This window comes from Erythrolamprus reginae, chromosome 8, assembly GCF_031021105.1.
Source record: "Erythrolamprus reginae isolate rEryReg1 chromosome 8, rEryReg1.hap1, whole genome shotgun sequence".
NCBI classification, from domain to species: domain Eukaryota; kingdom Metazoa; phylum Chordata; class Lepidosauria; order Squamata; family Dipsadidae; genus Erythrolamprus; species Erythrolamprus reginae.
Genome location: NC_091957.1, coordinates 19,800,150 through 19,823,524, shown reverse-complemented (window position 1 = coordinate 19,823,524; position 23,375 = coordinate 19,800,150). Strand labels below are relative to the sequence as shown.

The 23,375-nt window shown below is 42.3% G+C and overlaps 1 protein-coding gene across 1 annotated transcript in view; it reads right to left on the bottom strand.

The window, feature by feature from the left end:
* GNB1 (G protein subunit beta 1) overlaps window positions 1-23,375 on the bottom strand; it is a 65,633-nt gene continuing 42,258 nt past the window's right edge. The window contains exons 3-11 of the mRNA XM_070759130.1: window positions 22,265-22,303; window positions 21,089-21,195; window positions 19,453-19,516; window positions 17,207-17,369; window positions 7,752-7,818; window positions 5,350-5,551; window positions 3,908-4,124; window positions 3,264-3,375; window positions 1-2,300 (exon numbers count right to left, since the gene is read on the bottom strand). Coding sequence (XP_070615231.1) covers window positions 3,269-3,375; window positions 3,908-4,124; window positions 5,350-5,551; window positions 7,752-7,818; window positions 17,207-17,369; window positions 19,453-19,516; window positions 21,089-21,195; window positions 22,265-22,303 — 966 coding nt within the window. The 3' untranslated portion in view covers window positions 1-2,300; window positions 3,264-3,268. The remainder of the gene's footprint in view (window positions 2,301-3,263; window positions 3,376-3,907; window positions 4,125-5,349; window positions 5,552-7,751; window positions 7,819-17,206; window positions 17,370-19,452; window positions 19,517-21,088; window positions 21,196-22,264; window positions 22,304-23,375) is intronic.

Genomic DNA, 23,375 nt, shown 5'->3' with positions numbered 1-23,375 from the left:
TTCATGTCAAACTGCTTTATTACATCTTAAATAACAGTACATTGTAATATAGGATCTATCTTGCATCCAGCTTCCTTGAAGTACACAGACTTTAAAATTAAATACAAAAAGTGAAGGAATCAGGGTGGGGCGGGGTGCAGAGGAAATTCTGTAGAGATTTATCTCAAGGGGGGGAGCGCGAGGGAAGAGGAAAGAGGGTGATTTTTTAAAAAATTAAAAAAAAATTAAAAATAAAATTCAACTTGCCAAATCCAGGCCTTTAAAAAAAAATAGCACGATTACAGCACATTTTGTACAGAATGTCGCAGTGGGGATTAAAGGGAGGAACGCAAGAGAGTGAAAAGGAAGAGGGTTAAAAAAATCACTGCTAAAAGAAGGCGGGGAGGAAGGGAAAGGAAGAGAGGAAGAATTGAAAAGTTTATCCAAAAACAATTTGCTGTCCAAATGCTCAACGAGTTTCAAAAATGCAAAGCAAAGAAAAGGGGGATTAATTGGAATTTTTTCTTTCTCCTTTTCTCTATCCCAAATTTGAATCTCAGTGATGGTTTAAACAGCTGGTTTTCTTTGCTTTCAAATTTGTTCGGGGAGGGTTTTTGAGGGGGGGGGAGGAAAGGAACAGGGGTGGAAAATGTTATTTAAAATGAGGATTTTTATCACCCTACTTCCAGATGTGCAAAAAAAAAATTAAATTAAAAAGCCTGGAGACTTTTCATTCTTCGGTTGAATCCGTTTTTATGCACCCCAAAGTAGCGGCAGTAAGGAAAATCAGCAATGGTTAACTAGCTGCTTGCTTTCTTTTAAAAAAAAATAAAAAATAAAAAGGTTAATTTCTCAAAAGAAAAACACAAGAGAAGGACGTCTTAGTTTTATTATTATGCACTTCAGCATTTCTACAAGCATGCGATTCTAAGAGAAATCCAAACCCGATTGGCAAATCCCAAACATTTCATCCCTCCCAAAAAACTTTTCCATCGTAATTGTTTAATTTAGAAAAAAACACCCAATCTGTGTTTTTCCACTTAAAAAATAAAAATCAAATTTGGATCTTGCTCCAGACCCAGCCAAAGGTTCCACACTGATGGGTTTTATTTTTTTCTACTTAACCTTTTCCCCCCTCTAGCCTTGGCGCCTGAAATCCCAAACCCACCAAAACCTGGTTGCTTCATCGAAATTATGGGATAGTTTTCAGCATTTAAGTCAACCAAACTCAGCAGATGGCGAAATGAAAAATTAGCCCGCCAGGTGAGGTTGGGGGTTAGGGGAAAACAACAAAAAAGAGGGAACTGTATTTTTATTTATTTTTTTTGTTAACCATAGAAGTGAAAAGATTTTTTTTAAAACATTCAATACCATGTACAGAGTGTGCTTGGTTATCTTCTTAAACATTATCATATATATGCAATATTTGTGCAACGATTTGTGACATTAAGACAGAATTTTAAAAAAAATAAAAATAAAAAGGAAAAAAGAATAAAGAGAAAATCCAGGGAGTAGATTTACAGCATTTAACAACCCTAGAAACTTCTGGGTTGGGACCTTCCTTTCTCTTGGCTCGAAATTGGACCATTTAAAAAAAAAAAAGCAAATTGCATTTTTAAAAATAAAATAAAACAAAAAAAATTTTTAAGAAAGGGAAAAGGACATGGAAACATGGACCAAATAAAGAGAGAGATAGAAGAGATACCGATCTTGCTACGAACGTGACTTCTAAGTTTCGAAAATGAGATTAAAACGAAGCCTTCCCACCATAACCCATAAAGTCAGTATGATTTGCCATTATTATTATTTTGTTTAAACTACAGTGAAACGTAAAAGGTTATTGTTTGCTTTGACAAGGTGTTTTGTTTTCCTTATTTATCATATCATTTACTTCGCTTTTTAAAGTTTTGCCCGGGCATGCTTACAACAAGCGTGTGATTTCTTTTTTAAGTTTTTTCTCTTTTTTTTTCTCTAGACAACCCATTCCCCTCCCCCCCCAAAAAATCATAATAACCATAATTAGCATGTGGTCCCCAATGGAATGCACAATTTTGATCTCTTTTGATCTCTGGTATAACAATCGTGGTGATTCCTCATTTGAGAGAGAGAATTGTGCTCTTTGCTTCGGCCAACGAGAGGCGTGAAAAAAAGATCTTTTGCCCTTTGGTGGTGGGGAAGGAAGGGGGGAGGGGGGGGGAGAGTGAGAGAGAGAGGCAGGGAAGGGGATCCAAGTTAGTATATTGAGTTGGATACATTATTTTAAACTTTCAACCGTTGGGGGAAAAAATTTCTTCTGATCAGCGGGGAGTCCACGGACTGGCCTGTCAGAGAATACACAGAAAGAACGAAATGTTGGTTAGGGCTGTATATCTATATCTTTATCTTTATCTATCTATCTTATCTATCTATCTACACACACACACACACACACCTTACTCTCTAACTCTCTATTCTATATCTGTCTACTCTCTCTTTTTCTCTTGTCTCTATCAGTTGTCCATCTATCTGTATGTCCATCCATCCATCTCTATCATCTCTACCATCTCTATCTATCTATCTATCTATCTATCTATCTATCTATCTATCTATCTATCTATCTATCTATCTATCTATCTATCTATCTATCTATCTATCTCTATCATCCATCCACCTACCTATCCATCTACCCATCCATCATCTATCTATCTATCTATCTATCTATCTATCTATCTATCTATCTATCTATCTATCTATCTATCTATCTATCTATATCATACCTATTTTTAATATCTATAATAATTAATTAATAATAATTTATTAGATTTCTATGCCGCCCCTCTCCGAAGACTCTGGGTGGCTCACAACATAGCAATAATACAATACAGTACAAATCTAATATTATTTTTTTTAAAAGTTAATTTAAAAACATTAATGTATCATCCATGCATCCACCTATCTTTAATATTTAGCTACCTATCTACCTACTTATCCATCTACCCATCCATCCATCATCTATCTATCTATATCATACCTATCTTTAATATCCATCCATCCATCCATTTATCATCCATGTACCTATCTTTAATATTTATCTACCTATCTCCCTACTTATTCATCCATCCATCATCTAATCTATGTATATCATACCTATCTTTAATATCTATCATCCATCCAGCCATCATTTATCTTATCTACCTACCCACTTATCTCTATCATAGCTATCTTTAATACCTATCTACCTACATATCCATCCACCCATCCATCCCGCTGCTTTGTGGAGAGGGAGTGTGGGAATGGGTACCTACAGGCTTCAGTTCCAGATCTTGAGGAAGCTGTCCCACGATCCTGTTGCCACCGCCATGCCATCGTCAGTCACACCTAAGCAACTGACGCGGTTATCGTGGCCAGCTAAGACGCCTGCGGGGGGGTGGGAGGAGAGAAGAGGAGAATGAAACACGATGCGGGAGGGAGACTTAACAATACAGCCCAGTAGCAAATGTATTCAAGTACAGAATCATGGTGTGTGTGTTTGTGTAGACAGAAGGGGGGGGAGGAGAGGAAAGAAGAAATGAACAGGTGGGAGGGGAGGAAGGAAAAAAAGAACAGAGGGAGGGAGGAAATGAAGGAAGGAAAAAACAAGGAGATAGGAAGGAAGAAAAGAATGGAGGCAGGGAGGAAATTGAAAGAAAAAAGCAGAAAGAGAAAGGGAGGGAAGGAAGGAAGGAAGAAAAAAGGAAGGAAGGAAGGAAGGAAGGAAGGAAGGAAGGAAGGAAGGAAGGAAGGAAGGAAGGAAGGAAAAAATAATCAAGTGGCTGAAACTGCTGACGGACCTGATATTCATTCATTCCCCTTCCTTCCCCACTTCCTCCCCTATCTACCATCCCTCTTCCTCAACCACGTGACCCCCTTTTGCCCCCACCGAAAAAAAAGGGGGGGGAGGAAGCCTGACCTGCTCTGTCCGCTTTGAGCGTGTCCCACACGTTACAGTTGAAGTCGTCGTAACCGGCGAGCAGGAGGCGCCCACTCTTGGAGAATGCTACGGAGGTGATGCCACAGATGATGTTGTCGTGGGAATAGACCATGAGCTCTTGGTCGGCACGGAGATCGAAAAGCCGGCATGTGGCATCGTCGGAGCCAGTGGCGAAAGCGTTGCCGTTGGGGAAGAACTGCATGGGGAGAAGAAGCAGAAGGGGGGGGGGGGGAACGGATTTAAACTATTTACAATGATGGTGTTTGGAGGTCAGCCAGAGGTTCGGCCTGGATTTGGCCTTTCTGTCCACTTAGGGAGTCTTTCCCAAGGATCTGGGATGGGCAGATGTGGCTGCTTAATCATAGGAAAGATTTTGTTTATACAGCATACTGTTTTTATGCTTTTAATACTTCATTTGTATGCCCTCGGTGAGGGACGTGGGCAATTGCTCAGATGGATGGATATTAAAAGGTAGGTAGGTAGCTACATAGATTTGTTGTTGTTGTTGTTGTTGTTGTTATTATTATTATTAACTTGGGGCGGCTCACAACAATAATAAAACAATGTACAGAGAACAAATCTAATATTTAAAAATATCTAAAACCCATTATTTAAAAGAACATACAACACAAGAATACCATGCATAAAACTATATAGGCCTGGGAGAGATGTCTCAATTCCCCCATGCCTGACGGCAGAGGTGGGTTTTAAGGAGTTTGTGAAAGACAAGGAGGGTGGGGGCAATCCTAATCTCCTGGGGGAGTTGATTCCAGAGGGCCGGGGCCGCCACAGAGAAGGCTCTTCCCCTGGGTCCCGCCAGACGACATTGTTTAGTCCACGGGACCCGGAGAAGGCCAACTCTGTGGGACTTAACCGGTCGCTGGGATTCGTGCGGCAGAAGGCGGTCCCGGAGATATTCTGATCCGATGCCATGCAGGGCTTTATAGGTCATAACCAACAGGTAAATGGCTGGATGGATACCGATAGACATTAAAGATAGATTGATAGAAAAATATAGATAGGATATTAAAGATAGACAGACAGACATGATAGATAGATAGACAGACAGACAGACAGACAGACAGACAAAGATAGATAAAATAGATAGATAGATGATATATAGATAGACAGACAGACAGGCAGACAGACAGATTAAGATAAATGATAGATAATTAAAGATAGGTAAGATAGTTAGAGAAATAAATAGACAGACCAACCAACCGAGACGAGAAAGAGAGTAGACAGATAGAGCAAGACAGGTATGGAAGAAAGAGAGAGAGAAGAGAGAGATGTAGATAGACAGATAGGGAGGGAGGGATTTTTGCTACTCCCTACCAGGGCAATCTCATCCCCCTTCCATCGAGGGGCACCACGGCCTTAGCGCTCCCAAGGACAGGCCGCCCGCCACTTTCCCTACGTACACAAATGGCATTGATGTCCGACTCGTGGCCGGTGAAGGTCTGCCTGCACATCCCTTCTCGGACATCCCACAGCTTGGCTGAGGCATCGCAGGCGCCAGAGACGAAACACTTGGAATCCGGAGCGAGGGAGAGGCTCATGACATCACCGGTGTGGCCGGTAAATGTGGTAGTTTGCTGTCCGGTTTCTATGTCCCACAGGGCGCTGAAGTCGGGCAGGAGGAGAGAAAAAAGGCACCGTCAGAACAACTGAGTTACATCTTCAAGGGGTTTCTCACCCTCCCTACAATCTCTGATGGATTCTCACATGGAGATCACATTTCTAAATTTGCCGGGTTGAGTTCTTCCTCTTCTCTGACTCACAGGCCCTTAAAAGACCTGCCTTTATTTTTAAAAATCAGGTATCTCCATGATCTGAAATGGCTTTGTCAGAACCACGTACTGTATTGGTTGGGTTTCCAATATATGAGGATAAACCAGCATTGTATGTTAGGAGAAAATAGCGGTATTACTTTAAGAGCTAGGTAGCAATTATGACCTAGACTGCAATTTAGCCATATAATGTGCTACTGTTACATTCCCTTGTTACATTCTGTTGTGTTGAGCTTTGTTGCATTGCATCTGTTCTGCTGTCTTATACTGTAATGTTGGTTACTGGTTATATATGCTGGTTAGTATTAATATCTGAGCTGTGTGCAATACACTGTGAAGAATATACTATACTGTTGTAAAGGTATTTGCTATAGGATAAGAGAATATATGTAATTGTTGTGTGTTACTTGGTCTAGTACCTACTATGTGTAAGGATTGTATTATATGCTGTATTAATAAGAGAATAAGCTGTGTGCTAATACTAAATGGTATATTATGTCTGCTGTGTGCGAAGGAGATACTATACGTAATACTATATGTACCTGCTTTGTTTGAAGAAGGTGGACTGTATTATAATTACTGTGTAAGATTATGGAGATATTGTATATCTTGTAAATAATACCTTTACTATATGTTGACTTGTATTATTGTATGAACAAACCACCACTGCCACATGGACTCTGGTTACAATACAGTATTTCTACCATTGGCTGTTAGGCCAATGTAGAGCACTGACAGGCTTACAGGAAAGGCCACTGTTCTGTCAGCTGCTTGGGACGGGACCAGTGGTGGGCTACACCCGGTTCGGGACCACAGAGTTGCGTGGTAGTAGCAAAAATAGCAATGCACACAGAGCCGTGCATTCCCAGCATGTGTATGTGCGCCCCCGTGTGAGATTTGGCTCCTGTGCATGTGCCACAAGCAAAATTTCGCATGAGAATGCTTGTGCACGCGAGATTTCACCTATTTCCAGCGTTATTTTGCTTCTGCTCACTGCATGGAAGCAAATAAATCATGCAAAGCCTCGTGTGCGCGAGCGTCCTCATGAGATTTTGCTTGTGGTGCATGCGTAGAAGCTGAATCTCATACCTGACACACGTGCCGGTCTCAGAGAGCGCACAAGTAGTGCCAAAATCAAGCAGCCTTTCACTGGACGGGACCAGTATCAGGTTCCTCTCGGTACAAATTATGACACCACACCGGTAGTAAAACTAAAGCTGTGTGTGCAGCTTCGGGTCTCTGGCATGCGTACATGCACATCCCAGCGAGATTTTGCCTCTGCACATGCACAGGAAGCAAAATTTTGAGGGGAAACACGTCTGTGTGCAAGATTTTGGCGACTTTTTGCTTCTGCACATGCACAGAATAAAAATATTGCCAAAATCTCTCTTGCGCACACAAGGTTTTTCTTCCTGCGCCGAGATTCTTCTTCCTGTGCATGCGCAAAGGCAAAATCCCACTTGGGGCGCGCATCCACGCCAGAGACCCAAAGCTGCGCACATAGCACAGTGGTAGCAGTATTACCGGCAAACCCCCGCCTTGACGGGACGGTGCAATCCCAGCATTCAACGCTAAGAATTGTGGTTTAAGGGAGATGAACATCGATCTGCAGACATCAAAACAGGGCCGAGCAGAATCGAAACGGGCTTCTTCGACCGCCATTTTAAAAAAATCTTGATTAAATCTGAGGAGGAGGAAAATACTTTTGACTAGTATTTTATGGGATGATCTAAGGAGGTGGAGCGGAGGCAAGTGCCGCAGGGGTTGCGACTCCTAATGGCAAAAGGCGCCAGCTTTCATCGCAAAACTCCCTCCTGATTTTTGGGGAGGTGCTAAAAATAAACTTCGGCTGGAACATTTGTGCTCGAAGAAAACAGCCCTCCTGTTGCCATTTTTTAAATCTTTTGCCGGATTTTAAAGGCTGGCAGGGGAGAACAAGATTTCGACCGAATGTTCCAACATTTTGTTTGGGGGTTATTGTTGTTGTTGTTGTTTTAAGTGCACAAAGCAATGATGAGTCTTGCTATTCTTACCAAGTGGTATCTCCAGAACTGGTCACAATCTGATTATCATCCACAAACCGGCAACAGGACAGATAGCCTGCAAAAAAAGGGAGAAAGCGAGAGATGGGGTTAAGCTGTTGAGCAAGGTATTACCATCAAGATCTGGCCAAAAAAGATAAGGTTTTTTTTTCCTTGGGGTTTTTAACTGTTTTTTTTTAAATAATTGTTTGTAGTTGCAATAGGTTGCCTGGAATCCGGAAGGAGTTGGGCAACTTATAAATTTGATAAATTAAATTAATTAATAATAATATTAAATTAATATAGGTGTGCAGAAATGGACAGGCTGACAATGGAGATCAAGGGATTAAACAGCTCAGAATATAATAATAATAATAATAATAATGATAATAATAATAATTATTATTATTATTATTATTATTATTATTTATTAGATTTGTATGCCGCCCCTTTCCGAAGACTCGGGGCGGCTCACAACAAAGATAAAAACAATATTATACTGGCACAAATCTAATATTTAAAAAAAACCCTAAAAACCCTATCATAATTAAAAACCAAACAGCACATACATACCAAACATAAATTATAATAAGCCTGGGGGGAAAGTGTCTCAAATCCCCCATGCCTGGCGGTATAGGTGGGTCTTAAGTAGTTTACGGAAGACAAGGAGGGTGGGAGCAGTTCTAATCTCCGGGGGGAGTTGATTCCAGAGGGCCGGGGCCGCCACAGAGAAGGCTCTTCCCCTGGGGCCCGCCAGACGACATTGTTCAGTCGACGGGAGCCGGAGAAGGCCAATTCTGTGGGACCTATGAATTATGAAACTTGGAATAAATGGTATAATTGGAATAAATGGTATAATTGGATTTAAAATAAAAAACAATGTGATACGATGTGAAAACACGTACAAAAAAGATGGAACTTATGTAAATATAAAGGATAATGTATATTGTAAAATATGCCTGCCTCAACCAACATAGCGGCGGCACATGGACATCCATTTCAATAACCACCTATGATACACTTGGCATCCATGAATCTGTCTAATCCTGCCTTGAAGATATCCAGACTGACAGCTGTCATCACCTCCTCTGGAAGTGAATTCCATCAACCTTCTGGGTGAAGAAGTATTTCCCTTGATTTGTCCTCACTTTCTTACCTATGAGCTTTAGGGGGTGCCCCCTAGTCCTAGTATTGTGTGATAGAGAAAAGAATTTTTCTCTATCCACCTTTTCTATCCCGTGCATGATTTTATACACTTCAATCAAGTCGCCTCTTAAGCGCCGTCTTTCAAGGCTGAAGAGACCAAAGGCCAGAGGAAAAACGGTTCCAGCCTTTTGTTATAAATTTATTTTTATTTTATTTTTCAAACATATAGGCCAGTGATTTTCAACCTTTTTTGAGCCGCGGCACATTTTTTACATTTACGAAACCCTGGGGCACATTGAGCGGGGTGAGGGTGGGGGCTAAAAAAAGTTTGGACAAAAAAATTCTCTCTCTTCCTCCCTTTCGCTCTATTTCTCTCTCCCTCCCTCTTACTCTCCCTTCCTTCTTTCTCTCTCCATTCCTCTTTCTTTCTCTTCCTTCCTTCCTCTCTTTTTTGCTCTCTTTCTCTCTTCCTCCCTACCTACCTCTATGTCTTTCTCTCTCTCTCCTTCCCTCCCTCTCTTTCTCTCTCTCTTGCTTTCTTTCTCTTGTTCTCTTTCTCTCTTGCTTTCCTCTCTCTCTCTTGTTCTCTTTCTCTCTCTCTCTCTTTCTCTCTCTTGCTTTCTTTCTCTCTCTGAGCTTCGCGGCACACCTGACCATGTCTCACGGCACACTGGTTGAAAAACACTGATATAGGCCACCCCTCTCCTGAGACTCAGGGCATTGTACAAGAATAAAATGGCTACATTTTTTTTTTAAAAGCCAATGTATATACACGTATAATAAAAACAAATACAGCGGTACCTCATCATATGAACTTAATTGGTTCCAGGAGGAGGTTCGTAAGGTGAAAAGTTCGTAAGATGAAACAATGCTTCCCATAGGAATCAATGTAAAAGCAAATAATGTGTGCAAATCCTTTAGGAAAATTCCAAACTTTAGAAGGGAGGCGAACAGAGGGCAGGGAGGAGCAGCTAAAGGGGGCGGGTGGAAGAAGCAAGGCTAGGCTAAAGGGTGAGTGGGAAGGAAGAAAGGCAAGGGGGGCGCCCCTCCCTTTTCTTTCTTCAAAAGACACCGTTTCAGTGCCTTTGCAAGCATGTTGTTCTCTGCAAAATCTTTCCTCCCCCAAGCTGCCCCTCCCTTTTCTTTCTTAAAAAGACACCCTTTCAGTGCCTTTGCAAGCACATTGTTCTCTGCAAAATCTTTCCTACTCCAAGCAGCCCCTCCCTTTTCTTTCTTCAAAAGACACTGTTTCAGTGCCTTTGCAAGCATGTTGTTCTCTGCAAAATCTTTCCTCCCCCAAGCTGCCCCTCCCTTTTCTTTCTTAAAAATACACCCTTTCAGTGCCTTTGCAAGCACATTGTTCTCTGCAAAATCTTTCCTCCTCCAAGCCGCTCCTCCTTTTCTTTCTTCAAAAAAGGGGGAAAAAAGAAACCCCTTCATCCCAGCAGCAGCTGCTTGGGTTCGTAAGGTGAAAATAGTTCGGAAGAAGAGGCAAAAAAATCTTAAACACCGGGTTCGTATCTTGAAAGGTTCGTTAGAAGAGGCGTTCGTTAGATGAGGTACCACTGTACAAAATTTAAAACCCAATATAAAGCAAGCATACAACCATCACTCATTCATATACTCAATACCCCATTCCGGATATAATAACTGCAACTAGAATTTTGTATGCTGGGTACTGGAAAAACATAAAGGTCCCTCCAAACTCAGCAATCGTTACAAAAATACCTGAATTGGTAGGAAGGAGTAAGTTGACTTTTGAATGGGGATCTGCTTCACTTCCAGAGATTTGGCCCAGCGGCCTCACCAGCCCAGCAAGAGTATGTGGCTGCAGGCCCACAAGTGGCCCCAAAGAGAGAAGGAGGAAAGACACAGAGTCCCAGGGATGGAATCGGTGGGTCTGGATATATATATATAGGGGTACCTCTACTTAAGAACTTAATTCGTTCTTAAGTAGAAACGTTCTTAAGTAGAAGCAATTTTTCCCATAGGAATCAATGTAAAAGCAAAGAATGCGTGCAAACCCATTAGGAAAGAAATAAAAGCTTGGAATTTGGGTGGGAGGAAGAGGAGACTTGCTGCCGAAGGAAAGTGGTGAAGTGAGAGGAATAAAAAAATCCAAAACTTTAAGGCTTAAAAAAAATGAGGGACTCTGAGGAGGCGAGAAAGAGCATGCACCTCTAATACACACGGTGGAAGGTTGCCTCCCATACACTGCCTCCCATACACTGGCTGCTGCTGCTACCTGCTTCCTCTTCCTTCCCATGCTGAAGGGCTCCCCTCCCCTCTCGCTCGCTCGCTTTGTAGCCGATGCCTTTCCTTCGCTGTGGTGACTCCTTGGCTGCCCAAAGCGAAGGGAGCGTTTCTTTTCTCTGGTCGCTGGCAGAGGTTTATTACCCGTCCAAGCGCCCAGAGAAAGGAAAATGCTTCGTTCACTCTGGACAATCAAAGCCTCCTTAAGCGCCACCAAAAGGCTCCTCTGGCAGCCCAGATGGCCGGGATTAAAGGAATGGCAGGAAACTGGTCGGGCCTTCGTGCCGCTCTCAAATTTCCTGGAAATTTTTCCTGGCTCGGGTTCTTAAGTAGAAAATGGTTCTTAAGAGGCAAAAAAATCTTGAACACCTGGTTCTTATCTAGAAAAGTTCTTAAGTAGAGGCGTTCTTAGGTAGAGAGAGGTACCGCTGTATATATAATTTTTTTCCTTAGCTTCAACTCAGGCTTATTCAGAAAACGTTCCCATCTGACTCTCACCTGTAAACCTGGCTGGATTTATAAATAGCTCTTTACTGCTGCCGTATCACCTCGGCTGCCCTCTGACCGCCCTCCCTCCCCGGTGAGCTCTTCTCGGAGAGCTGCTTTTCGTCTCCATCCAAAAAAAAGCCTGCAAGCAGAGCGAAGTCAGCGGGACGCAGAGCTTTGCTGGGGGTCCCTCTTTTAAGAACCGCCAAAGGTCTTCCGGAGCCAAGCTGGCAAGAGGGAGGAAGTGTCCCTGAGCTGAGTCGCTCCTTCAAGTCCTAATTTTTAAAAATTTGTATATTTTTTTGGGTTTTTTTGCAACAGAAAGAGCAGAGCGAAACAAGGGTTTCTGGATGTCAAGGTGAGCAAGGGGGCTTGTTTTGCTTTGGAGAGGATTCATGGGACCTCCCAATTCCATATTTAAGAAGCTCCATAGAACAGAGGTGGGTTTATGGGCGATCTCTAGGGACCAGCGCCCCAAGGAAGGAGGCACAGTTGTCCTCGGGGCTGTGCTAGGATATATTAAAACAAGCCAAATGTTTGGTGACGCAGCCATCTTTGTTTTTTTTTTTAATTACACCTTGTTTTTCCTCTAGAAAAGGGGTCTTCAAACTTGCCAACTTTAAGACTTGTGGACTTCAACTCCCAGGATTCTCCAGCCAGCATAGCTGAAGTCCACAAATCTTGGGAGCTGAAGTCCACAAGTTTATTTATTTATTAGATTTTTTAATGCCGGCCTTCTCCTTAGATTCAGGGCGGTTTAAAACATGTTAGCAATAGCACTTTTTAACAGAGCCAGCATATTGCTCCCACAATCTGGGTCCTAATTTTATCCACCTCAGAAGGATGGAAGGTTGAGTCAACCTTGAGCTGGTGGCCTGCATTACCAAACTCTACTCACTGCGCCACCTCGGCTTATTGTTGTCAAGTTTGGGGACCCTGCTCTAGAACAAGGATGTCCAACCTTGGCAACTTGTCAAGTTTGGGGACCCTGCTCTAGAACAAGGATGTCCAACCTTGGCAACTTTAAAGATCTATGGACTTCAACTCCCAGGATTCCCCAGCCAGAATTCTGGGAGTTGAAATCCACAAGTCTTTAAGAAGTTCCATGCTGGCTGAGGAATTCTGGGAGTTGGAGTCCACAAGTCTTTAGTTGAAGTCTATATGCCTTTGAAGTTGCCAAGGATGGATGCCTCTGCTCTAGAAGGAAAATAATCTACCAGAGTGGTGGAGAGGTTCTGATTCAAAGCAAAAACTAGAGGCCCCACCATAGTTGGGTACCTCTTAAAACCGAACACGTCGTCTTCTGCGTGGAGGGCAGTTGTGCAAGCTGAGAAGATGCAGAATTATTATTATTATTATTATTATTATTATTATTATTATTATTTATTATTATTTATTATTTATTATTTATTATTTATTATTATTATTTATTATTATTATTATTATTATTATTATTATTATTATTATTTATTAGATTTGTATGCCGCCCCTCTCCGCAGACTCGCAGAATCTTCTTCGGCTCAGAGAGATGACAACCAGCCCACCCAGCCAAGGAAGGTCTTCTGCAGTCAAGCAGGGTTTGAAGGACCTGGTTCAAGTCCAACAGTGCATTTTGGAGACTCTTAACTTGTCCTATAAAATACTGGATTTTTCGGAGTATAAGACGCACCTTTTTCCTCCCTAAAAGAGGATGATAATTTGGGTGTGTCTTATACTCTGAATGTTGCTCTCCACCCCCCCCCACCCCGGCCTTAACTAGCTGCTAACGATCTTCCCAGCTCTTACCTTGCAGGCTCTTTCATTGCTACTCTCTGCGAAGAATGTTTTCCAATCCCTAAGTCTTTGCAGGGTTTTTCTCATTGCTCTAACTTGCTCCAAATAAGTTTCTTCCAGCCCTGACTAGGTGCTAACAATGTTCCCAGCTCTTACCCACTTGGAAGCTCTTTGTTACTCTCTGCGAAGAATATTTTCAAAAGCCTGTCTTTGTAGGTTTTTTTTCATTGCTTTACTTGCTCCAAAGGTTTCTCTACCTAAGAATGACTTTACTTAAGAACTTTTCTAGATAAGAATCGGGGGTTCAAGATTTTTTTGCCTCTTCTCAAGAACCATTTTCCACTTACAAACCCGAGCCTTCGAAACTGTAACCAGAAAAGGCAGGGAGAAGCCTCCGTGGGGCCTCTCTAAGAATCTCCTGGGAGGAAGCAGGGCTGGAAAAGGTGGTGAGAAGCCTCCATGGGGCCTCTCCAGGAATCTCCTGGGAGGAAACAGGGTCTCCACCCCCCCGTGGTTTCCCCAATCTGGTGGTATCCATGCTTGCACAGCCCAGAAAGAATTCTGAAAAACAGAACCTTCCTTTTTTTAAAAAAAAAATCAAGCAAAGCATCCTGACACATAGCCGAAACCACCCATTATTGAACTGAGTCTCTTTCAGGAGCAGAGGGTTGGACTAGAAGACCTCCAAGGTCCCTTCCAACTCTATTAATTCTGTACCCTAGGCCACTGTTGAGCAGCGCTGACCAAACCCGAACAAAAACTGCTCAAGGATGGCTTGGGCTCAATTCAGAAAACTGGCATCCTCAGCTCTCCGTTAATCCTCAAGGGGGAAACGACGGCTCTACAAGGTTTCCTTTGCAAAAATAATGTTTCACACACTCCAGGTATGTGTGAGCATCACTGCCTCCACACACCAGTTATTCTCTGCAAGAATAACAAACGTTCCCGAAGGAATCCCACCCAATCCAGAGCGAATTTTAAAAAATAATAATAATGAGGAGATCCTGGGTCTTTTTAAGTCCTGAAAAAAACATTTCAAAACCAGACGCCCAAAGCCCGAGAGATTTGTATCCCATCCGCTGATCCTCTTAAAACAAACAAAAAATAAATAAAAAACCCGTTCATCCTTTTTATTAGCACTATGAAACTTTCCTCGGGTTGAATGTGGTTTAATGGCCTGCCAGTGGACAGATGCCGATTCGGAGATATTCCCAATAACACACACACACACACCAGGGTAATTGTGCTAAGTCTATTATGACAAAAGTGAGATTATCATCTTTTTAATGGGACTGTGGGGGGTGGGGGAAAGAGAAAACCCCAGCTGTTTGGCATATTGAACAATTTAATCTCTTGCGATAGATACAACCAGTTCTCTATCTCTTTCTCTTTATGACTGGGGGGTTGAGAAGTACCACTACCCACTACTACTGCATATCGGTGCAAAGAACCCCAATTATACCTACCAACTGATGGGGACCAAGCTTTCTGAGATGATCCAAGAAAGGGATCTTGGGGTTTTGGTGGACAGCTCAATGAAGATGTCAACCAGTGCGCAGCAGCAGTAAAAAAAAGCAAATTATGAAACCAGGTTGCAATGCCTTGGTCTCTTCAGCCTTCAAAGACGGCGCTGAAGAGGTGACTTCATCGAAGTATATAAAATCATGCAAGGGATAGAAAAGGTGGATAGAGAAAAATTATTTTCTCTATCACACAATACTAGACTGAGGGGGCCCTCCCTAAAGCTCATAGGTAAGAAAGCGAGGACAAATAAAGGAAACAATTTCTTCACCCAGAGGGTCACTGGTTTATGGAATTCCCTTAAGCCTGGATAGCTTCAAGGCAGGATTAGACAGAGTCAGGGATGCCAAGGGTATCATAGGTGGTTATTGAAACGGATGTCCATGTGCCTCCTCTATATTGGTTGAGGTAGGCAGGATTCCCTTGGGTCCCATTTCTTGAGGGTCAAGGGAAAGGGAGGGTTTTGCCTTCTCTTTCTGCTCAAGATCCCCATGTACAATGTGGTGGGCCATTGTGGGACACTGAATGCTGGACTCGATGGACTTTGGCCCAATTCAGCAGGGCTCTTATGTTCTTACCCAACTGCTAAGTCAGCAGCCCACAAGCCTTTGGGCATGAGGGACCAGTTCCGTGGAGAGATTTTTCCACGGACTGGAGGAACTCTGGTTTCATGTGCTGCCTGATTCCCACGGATGGGGCTTCGCTTGTTTGCATGGACTGGTGGCTGACATGCTGCGGATTGATGCCAGTCCACGGACCGGGCGTTCGGAACCCCTGTACTAAGTAATACTGTACCTTGAAGAACCAACCCCCCACCACCCCAGAGATCCTTCATATCCTCTTGTTAACAACCCCATAATCCCTTGCAATGGGGTTGAGCCTGGGCAACTGAGTGGAGCTGAGTGTTGACTGGCCGTCTGCCCTTCCCTGTCGGCAAGGTGGAGTTTTTTTTAAAAAAATTGTAAATAATTTTTATTAGTTTTTCCAAATTTTAAAAAACAACATTTCAATAGTTTAGTACAGATCTCTACCCAATTTCTTATGTTTGTTACATTTCTTATATCACTTCTTTATATGAATTATGCATTGAATTATGGGTGTGGGCACTTGCGCATGCACAATAGCATGTGCCGGTGCTCTTTCGGCACACGAGATAAAAAAGGTTCGTCATCACTGTCCTAGCCAAACTCCCTGCCCTCTATGCTACATTCACATCTGGAGAAGTGAAGTTCATACAACCACAGGACAAGGAGGCAGCTAATTTTGGCTCCTTTTTAAAATTTGGACAGGGAGTCTTTGCTCACGGTCGCTCACGCCCTTATCACCTCGAGGTTCGACTACTGCAATGCTCTCTCCATGGAGCTACCTTTGAAAAAGGTTCGGAAACTTCAAATTGTGCAAAATGCAGCCGCGCGAGCTATCATGGGACTCCCAAGATATGCCCATGTCTCTTCTGCACTCCGCGGACTGCATTGGCTGCCAATTGGTTTGTGGACCCAATTCAAAGGGTTGGTTATGACCTATAAAGCCCTACATGGCATAGGACCAGATTACCTGCAGGACCGCCTTCTGCTGCACAAATCCCAGCGGCCGATTAGGTCCCACAGAGTTGGCCTTCTCCAGGTCCCGTCGACAAAACAATATCGTTTGGTGGGACCCAGGGGAAGAGCCTTCTCTGTGGGGGCCCTGGCCCTCTGGAATCAACTCCCCCCGGAGATTCGTACTGCCCTCACCCTCCTTGCCTTTCGTAAGAACTTGAAAACTCACCTATGTCGGCAAGCTTGGGGTCACTAGACCCTAGCCTCTACCCAATGTATTGAATGTGACAGCATGGATGTGATTGTGCACTTTTAAGAAACTAGTTTTAAGATAATTTTTAAAGTAATTATTCTATTAATTGGCTTAGAAAAGTTTTATATGGTACCTCTTTGTATGTTGTGAGCTGCCCCGAGTCCATGGAGAGGGGCGGCATATAATCCAATTAATAAAATAAATAAAAAGCCAGGCGTACTTGCGATTGGTGGATTTAAATTCCCAGCATCCCAAGTTGGCTGGGGACTCTGGGAGTTGGAAGTCCTCATATCTGGGAAAAGCTGAACACTGAGCTAAGGATCTACCTGTACCAGGAATTACCTGTCGTAGGAATTACCCAACTTGCCTCGAGTTGCACAAAAATCACCCGGAATTTGGGATATATTCCGAAGCCAACAAACAAGGTGACCTTTAAAAGGATGTAGCATCACCCAAAGGGGTCCAAGGAAATGACTCTGGGTGGGAGATGGACGTACCTGTATGGCCGGCCAGCTCACGGCTTACTCGGACGTTGCCTTCGCGTGTTTTCAAGTTGTAAATGGAACAAATGTTATCGAGACCACCGCAGGCCACGTAGTTTCCGGAAGGGGCGTATGCGCAGGTCATGACCCAAGAGGAGCGCAATGGGATGGCATGGACCTAGCAAAAATATGGGAAAAAATAATGATATAAAAATAATGATATAAGGAAGAGGGAGGTTGCGATCCCGCAGTACAGAGCGCTGGTAAGACCACATTTGGAATATACTGTGTTCAGTTCTGGAAACCTCACCTACAAAAAGATATTGGTAAAATTGAACAGGTCCAAAGACGGGCTACAAAAATGGTGGAAGATCTTAAGCATAAAACTTATCAGGAAAGACTTCATGAACTCCATCTGGATAGTCTGGAGGACAGAAGGGAAAGGGGGGGGCATGATCGAAACATTTAAATAGATTAAAGGGTTAAATGAGGTTCAGGAGGGAAGTGTTTTTAATAGGAAAGTGAACACAAGAACAAGGGGGCACAATCTGAAGTTAGTTTGGGGAAAGATCAGAAGCAACATGGGAAAATATTATTTGACTGAAAGAGTAGTAGATGCTTGGAACAAACTTCTAGCAGACGTGGTTGGTAAATCGACAGGAACTGAATTTAAACATGCCTGAGATAAACATATATCCTTCCTAAGATAAAATACAGGAAATAGTATAAGGGCAGACTATATGGACCATGAGGTCTTTTTCTGCCGTCAATCTATATTTCTATAATTTAGTGAAACAAATAGGCTTATGTGAGGCCGGTAGATGTTTCGGCTGGAAGGGATGTGACACGGGTCCTATTTTACCAATAAATTACCCTGAAATAAGGCAAAAGTTGTTCAGCCTTTGACACGCAATAAATGGAACTGCAGCGGCATTTCTCAGACCAGAAAATGAATCGTGGTTTCTGAAAGGCAGTTAATTTTTATTTGGCAGCTATTTGGGGAAATGTCCTCTCAATCAACCCATGGAACAGACGTTGCCTTCAGAAGTTGTGGGAGCTTCATCACTGGAAGCTTTCAAGGGGAGATTGGACTGCCATCGGACAGAAATGGGGTAGGGTCTCCTGCTTGGTCGTGGGGTTGGACTAGATGACCTGCAAGGTCCCTCCCAACTCCGTTATTCTGTATCTGGGTTTTGCTAGCCCATTGCAAATGGGCTGCTTGTCTCTCCTCCTGTTTTTCCCCACCACGGCCTTGCAAGGTAGGTTGGATGGAGAGACACCGAGTGATTTGAACTCCCCAAGGGAGCTTTTTATAGCCGGGGGGGGGGGGTACAGCAGGTTTCCCTGCTTTTAATCTAAACTAATTAATCTTAAGTATGCAATAATACATGCTGATTCCTTCTAAGTTTACAAGTGTTGCATGAATTTTGGGAGAAAATACACTGGAATCGAGGAAATTAAAACTTCTGATAAAATAACTATGTTGGGTAATTTTAGGGAACTTTGAGAAAACAGTGATAGGAAAAATGTTTACATGGTTTAGCTCTTCTGCAATGTTGCAAACTGTTAGGTAATTTCCATTTCCTGCTAGAATTCCCCATATTTCACTCAGCTAGAAGCTCTTAAGTATAGTATGTATCTGATGATGTTCGTCCATCGTGTTCAAAGGGGACTTTGACATCTATGTCAACAAGATAGGATTAATATGAATGATTGGGTTTTTTAAAAATATAAAGGGATTTTAGAATAATTTAAGTTAGATATCTATGTGCTTTAGTATTGAGACTTCCCTCTATTTTAGCCAATTTTATTGTATTTTAACCAGTCAGTTTTATGACGACCGATGTGGTCCTTTTCCTCGCTTTGATATGGTCGATTGACTAATCAAAAAAAGTTGATATTGATATTGTTATTGAGACTCTTAGAATATTTTAATGTTTAGATTTCTTCACGTTTTCTATTTGTTTACTGCGAGCTGCCCCAAGTCCCAGGAGAAGGGCAGCATAGAAATATGACAGACAAATAAACAAACAAATAAATTAAAGGGTTGTGGGCTGCAGCAGAGGGTAAACTTATCTGTGGCTTCAAGAAATAATTACTCTTGGCCTGCAAGTGAAGGAGTAATGGGCGTGGATCTTAACTCTCCACTAGGGCTATAGCAGACTTTAAAAGAATATAGGCTTTCCGGGATGAAGTGGTGTCGAAGTTTGAATTGCTTTGCTGCAATTCGACAACAACTAGAACATTGATTCTCCTCTCACCTTATTTGTGGTGTAGCTGTCCCAAATGATCAGTTTCCCATCTTGTGATGCACTAACCAGAAGCCTAGAAGAGCAGACAAGGGAGAATAAATGGTGGGTTATTCTTTTTTTTTGTGGCTAATCATACAGTGAACTTAGTCCAGACTGGCCTCGATCGATTAATTGAATCCTTCACAAGAGTTTCCCAGCACAGTATATCCACGGGACAGTGGTCCCTCTACCTAAAAACGCCTGTACTTATGAAATTTTCTAGATAACAACTGGGTGTTCAAGATTTTTTTGCCTCTTCTCAAGAACCATTTTCTACTTACAAACTTGAGCCTCTGAAACTGTAACCAGAAAAGGCAGGGAGAAGCCTCCGTGGGGCCTCTCTAGGAATCTCCTGGGACGAAACGGGGCCAGAAAAGGTGGGAAGAAGCCTCCGTGGGGCCTCTCTAGGAATCTCCTGGGACGAAACGGGGCCAGAAAAGGTGGGAAGAAGCCTCCGTGTGGCCTCTCTAGGAATCTCCTGGGAGGAAACAGGGCCTCCACCCTCCCTGTGGTTTCCCCAATCGCACACATTATTTGCTCTTACATTGATTCCTATGGGGAAATATTGCTTCTTCTTACAAACTTTTCTACTTAAGAACCTGGTCACGGAATGAATTAAGTTCGTAAGTAGAGGTGCCATTGTATATGTTAAATTTATACATTTAAAAGGGTGTTGGTAAACTTTGTAAACTTTGCTTGTGTAATTAGCATTTTCACTTTAACTAGTTCTATGTTTGAATGCCATTGTGACACAGTTCATAAACATCAGTTTAAAAAAAAAAAGAGTTACATGGATTGTTTGACTTGTAGAAACCAAGTCATTAGTAAGGTTCTTTTCCTTGGATTGAAAACAGCCTTTCCGATACAGCTTTGGCCTATTTTAAAAAAAGGGTAGTGGAAGGGGTCTGGTGTCTTTTTGACAAACAAGCCCAGTTCTCCGCCAACAAAGAAGAATAAATGTTAGCTTTACTTGTCAGCATCGCTTAATATTCTCCATTCTGGAGCAGGAGAAAGTACAATGGTAAAACTTACATTATTGACTCGTGGTGGTTTTCTTTAAATAAACTGCCAACCTGCCTTCCATTGAGGACCTGTACTCTGCACTAGTCAAAAAGAGGGCAGTGAAAATATTTACAGACCCCTCACATCCTGGACATACACTGTTTCAACTCCTACCCTCAAAACGACGCTGCAGAGCACTGCACATCAAGACAACTAGACACAAGAACAAGTTTTTTCCCCAAATGCCATCACTCTGCTAAACAAATGATTCCCTCAACCCTGTCAAACTATTCACTAAGGCTGCACTACTATTACTACTAGTTTTTCCCCATCATTCCTATCACTCATCCCCTCCCACTTATGATTGTATGACTGTAACTTGTTGCTTGTGTCCTTAAGATTATTTATTAATATTGATTGTTTCCTGATTGCTTATTTGTACCCTATGACAATCATTAAGTGTTGTACCTCATGATTCTTGACAAATGTATATTTTCTTTTATGTACACTGAGAGCATCTGCACCAAAGACAAATTCCTTGTGTGTCCAATCACACTTGGCCAATAAAGAATTGGGGACAAGCTGTCCAGCCCAGGTAACTTACCTGGAATCAGTTCCCCAGTGCATTGCATAAATTTTGGCCAAATGTCCTCGCAGTGTTCTTCTAGTGCGCATTTGAATACGACCCACGGGATCAATGTTGGCTGTGATCTGAAAAAAAAAAAGAATTGCACATAACCTGTCAAACAACAGCTACTAACCAAAGAGGGTTGTGGTTGTGTGTGTGTGTGTGTGTGTGTGTGTGTGTGAGAGAGAGAGAGAGAGAGAGACAGACAGACAGACAGACAGACGGGGGGGAGGTAGGGAGAGAAAGAGACGGAGAAAAAGAGATGAAGGAGGGAGAAGCAGAGAGACAGGAAAAGAGAGGGAGGGAGGGAGGAGAAAGATGAAGGAAGGAAGGGGAGAAAGAGAGAGCAGGAAGGAGAGACAGAGACAGGGAAGGAAGGAGGGGGAGAGAGAGAGAGAGAGGTGGAAAAAGAAATAGAGAGGGACAAGCAAAATCAATGGGGAAGCCACATTCACTCAACAACCGTGTTAATATCTTCACAACTGCAGTGGTTCACAACAATGGTAGCCAAAAAATAGTTCATAAAATGGAACAAAACTCACTTAAACCATTGGTTCATTGAGGACATTAGAATAGAACAGAACAGAGAATATAATATAGAATAGAACAACAGAATGAAGGACAGGACAGAATAAGGGCAGAATGAAGAAGAAAAGGAAGACAATACAGTATAGAACAGAACAAAATATAGTCTTCGGAGAGGGGCGGCATACAAATCTAAGTAATAAATAAATAAATAAATAAATATAGAATAGAATAGAGAATATAGTATAGAATAGAACAGAATGAAGGACGGAACATGACAGAATAAGGACAGGATGAAGAAGAAAAGAAGAAATAGATTAGAGAATATAGTATAGTATAGAATAGAACAGAACGTAGAATATAGAATATAATAGATAGCATAGTATAGTGTAGTGTAGTGTAGTGTAGTGTAGTGTAGTGTAGAATAGAATAACAGAGTTGGAAGGGACCTACGGAAGTCTTCTAATCCAACCCACTTGCTTAGGCAGGAAACCCTATACCACTTAAGAAATTTTGGGCTCAATTGTGGTTATAAATCAAGGTCTGCCATTTTTAAAGGCTGCAACATGCTTTGATTATACACATATACACACACACATATATATACACACATGGCGCAAATCTTACCTGGGCCAAGGTAGCGTCAGCACAGGCTTTCCTAGCATCCTGAAAGAAAGAAGGGAAAAAATGTGAGAATGCTTGCAAAGGAGAAATAGTCACACACAAATATATTATTATTATTATTATTATTATTATTATTATTATTATTATTATTATTATTATTATTATTATTATTAGTTCTGCTTCTGTTTTAAAACAACTGTTTGCCGTCCTGGAGCTGCATCCTGAAAGGGCATACATAAATATCCTGGAGAAGGGAAGCTCCTTCTCTATTTATTTATTATTAAGTTTATAATCTGCTAAGAATTTAGAAAGCCTATTAGAGCCAGCATCTCTCTCGATCAAATGGCCAAAAATACATTTTAAAAGGCGTGATTAAGAGGAAGGGGAGGGGAACGGGTGCAAAAGGTTTCAGACAAGCTAAGCCGGATAATCTCTTTATGAAACCCCTTTCCGCTGGGCATCGCAAGAGGCATCAATTCTGCACAGTGCACATGTTGGTCTAAATGTTAAAGAGCTGCTCCAAATTTTATCTCGTTCCTCGTCGTTAGGGTAGGGAATTCCATCGTAGATTTCAATCTGGCAGGGATAGATTTAAACACGGTTCTGCTGCTCGGCAGGCTTGAAGATTAGAATTTAATGCAATGTCGTCTTGTCGATAATGAGGTTAAGTTCCCTTGCCTTAATATAGAGCAATAGTTTCAATATTGTTCAGAGGAGTCACTTTAGGAAGAGTCGTTAATCAACACCTTAGACCAGCGGTAGGCAAAGTTGGCCCTTCTATGATTTGTGGACTTCAACTCCCAGAATTCCTGAGCCTATCATGCTAGCTCAGGAATTCTGGGAGTTGAAATCCATATGTCATAGAACAGCCAACTTTGCCTACCCCTGCCTTAGACCAGTGATGACGAACCTATAGCACACGTGCCGCAGGTGACACGTAGAGCCATATCAGAGGGCACATGAAGCATTTCCCTATGCACGCATGTGCTAGCTTCCCTGAAGCCCCGGAGTGTAAAAAAGCCACCAAATGAGCAAACTGGAAGTTCAGAAAATGGACTTCCGCTTTCCCTGTTGCACTGTTTTTCACGCTCCAGGCCTTCAGGAAGCTTCCCTG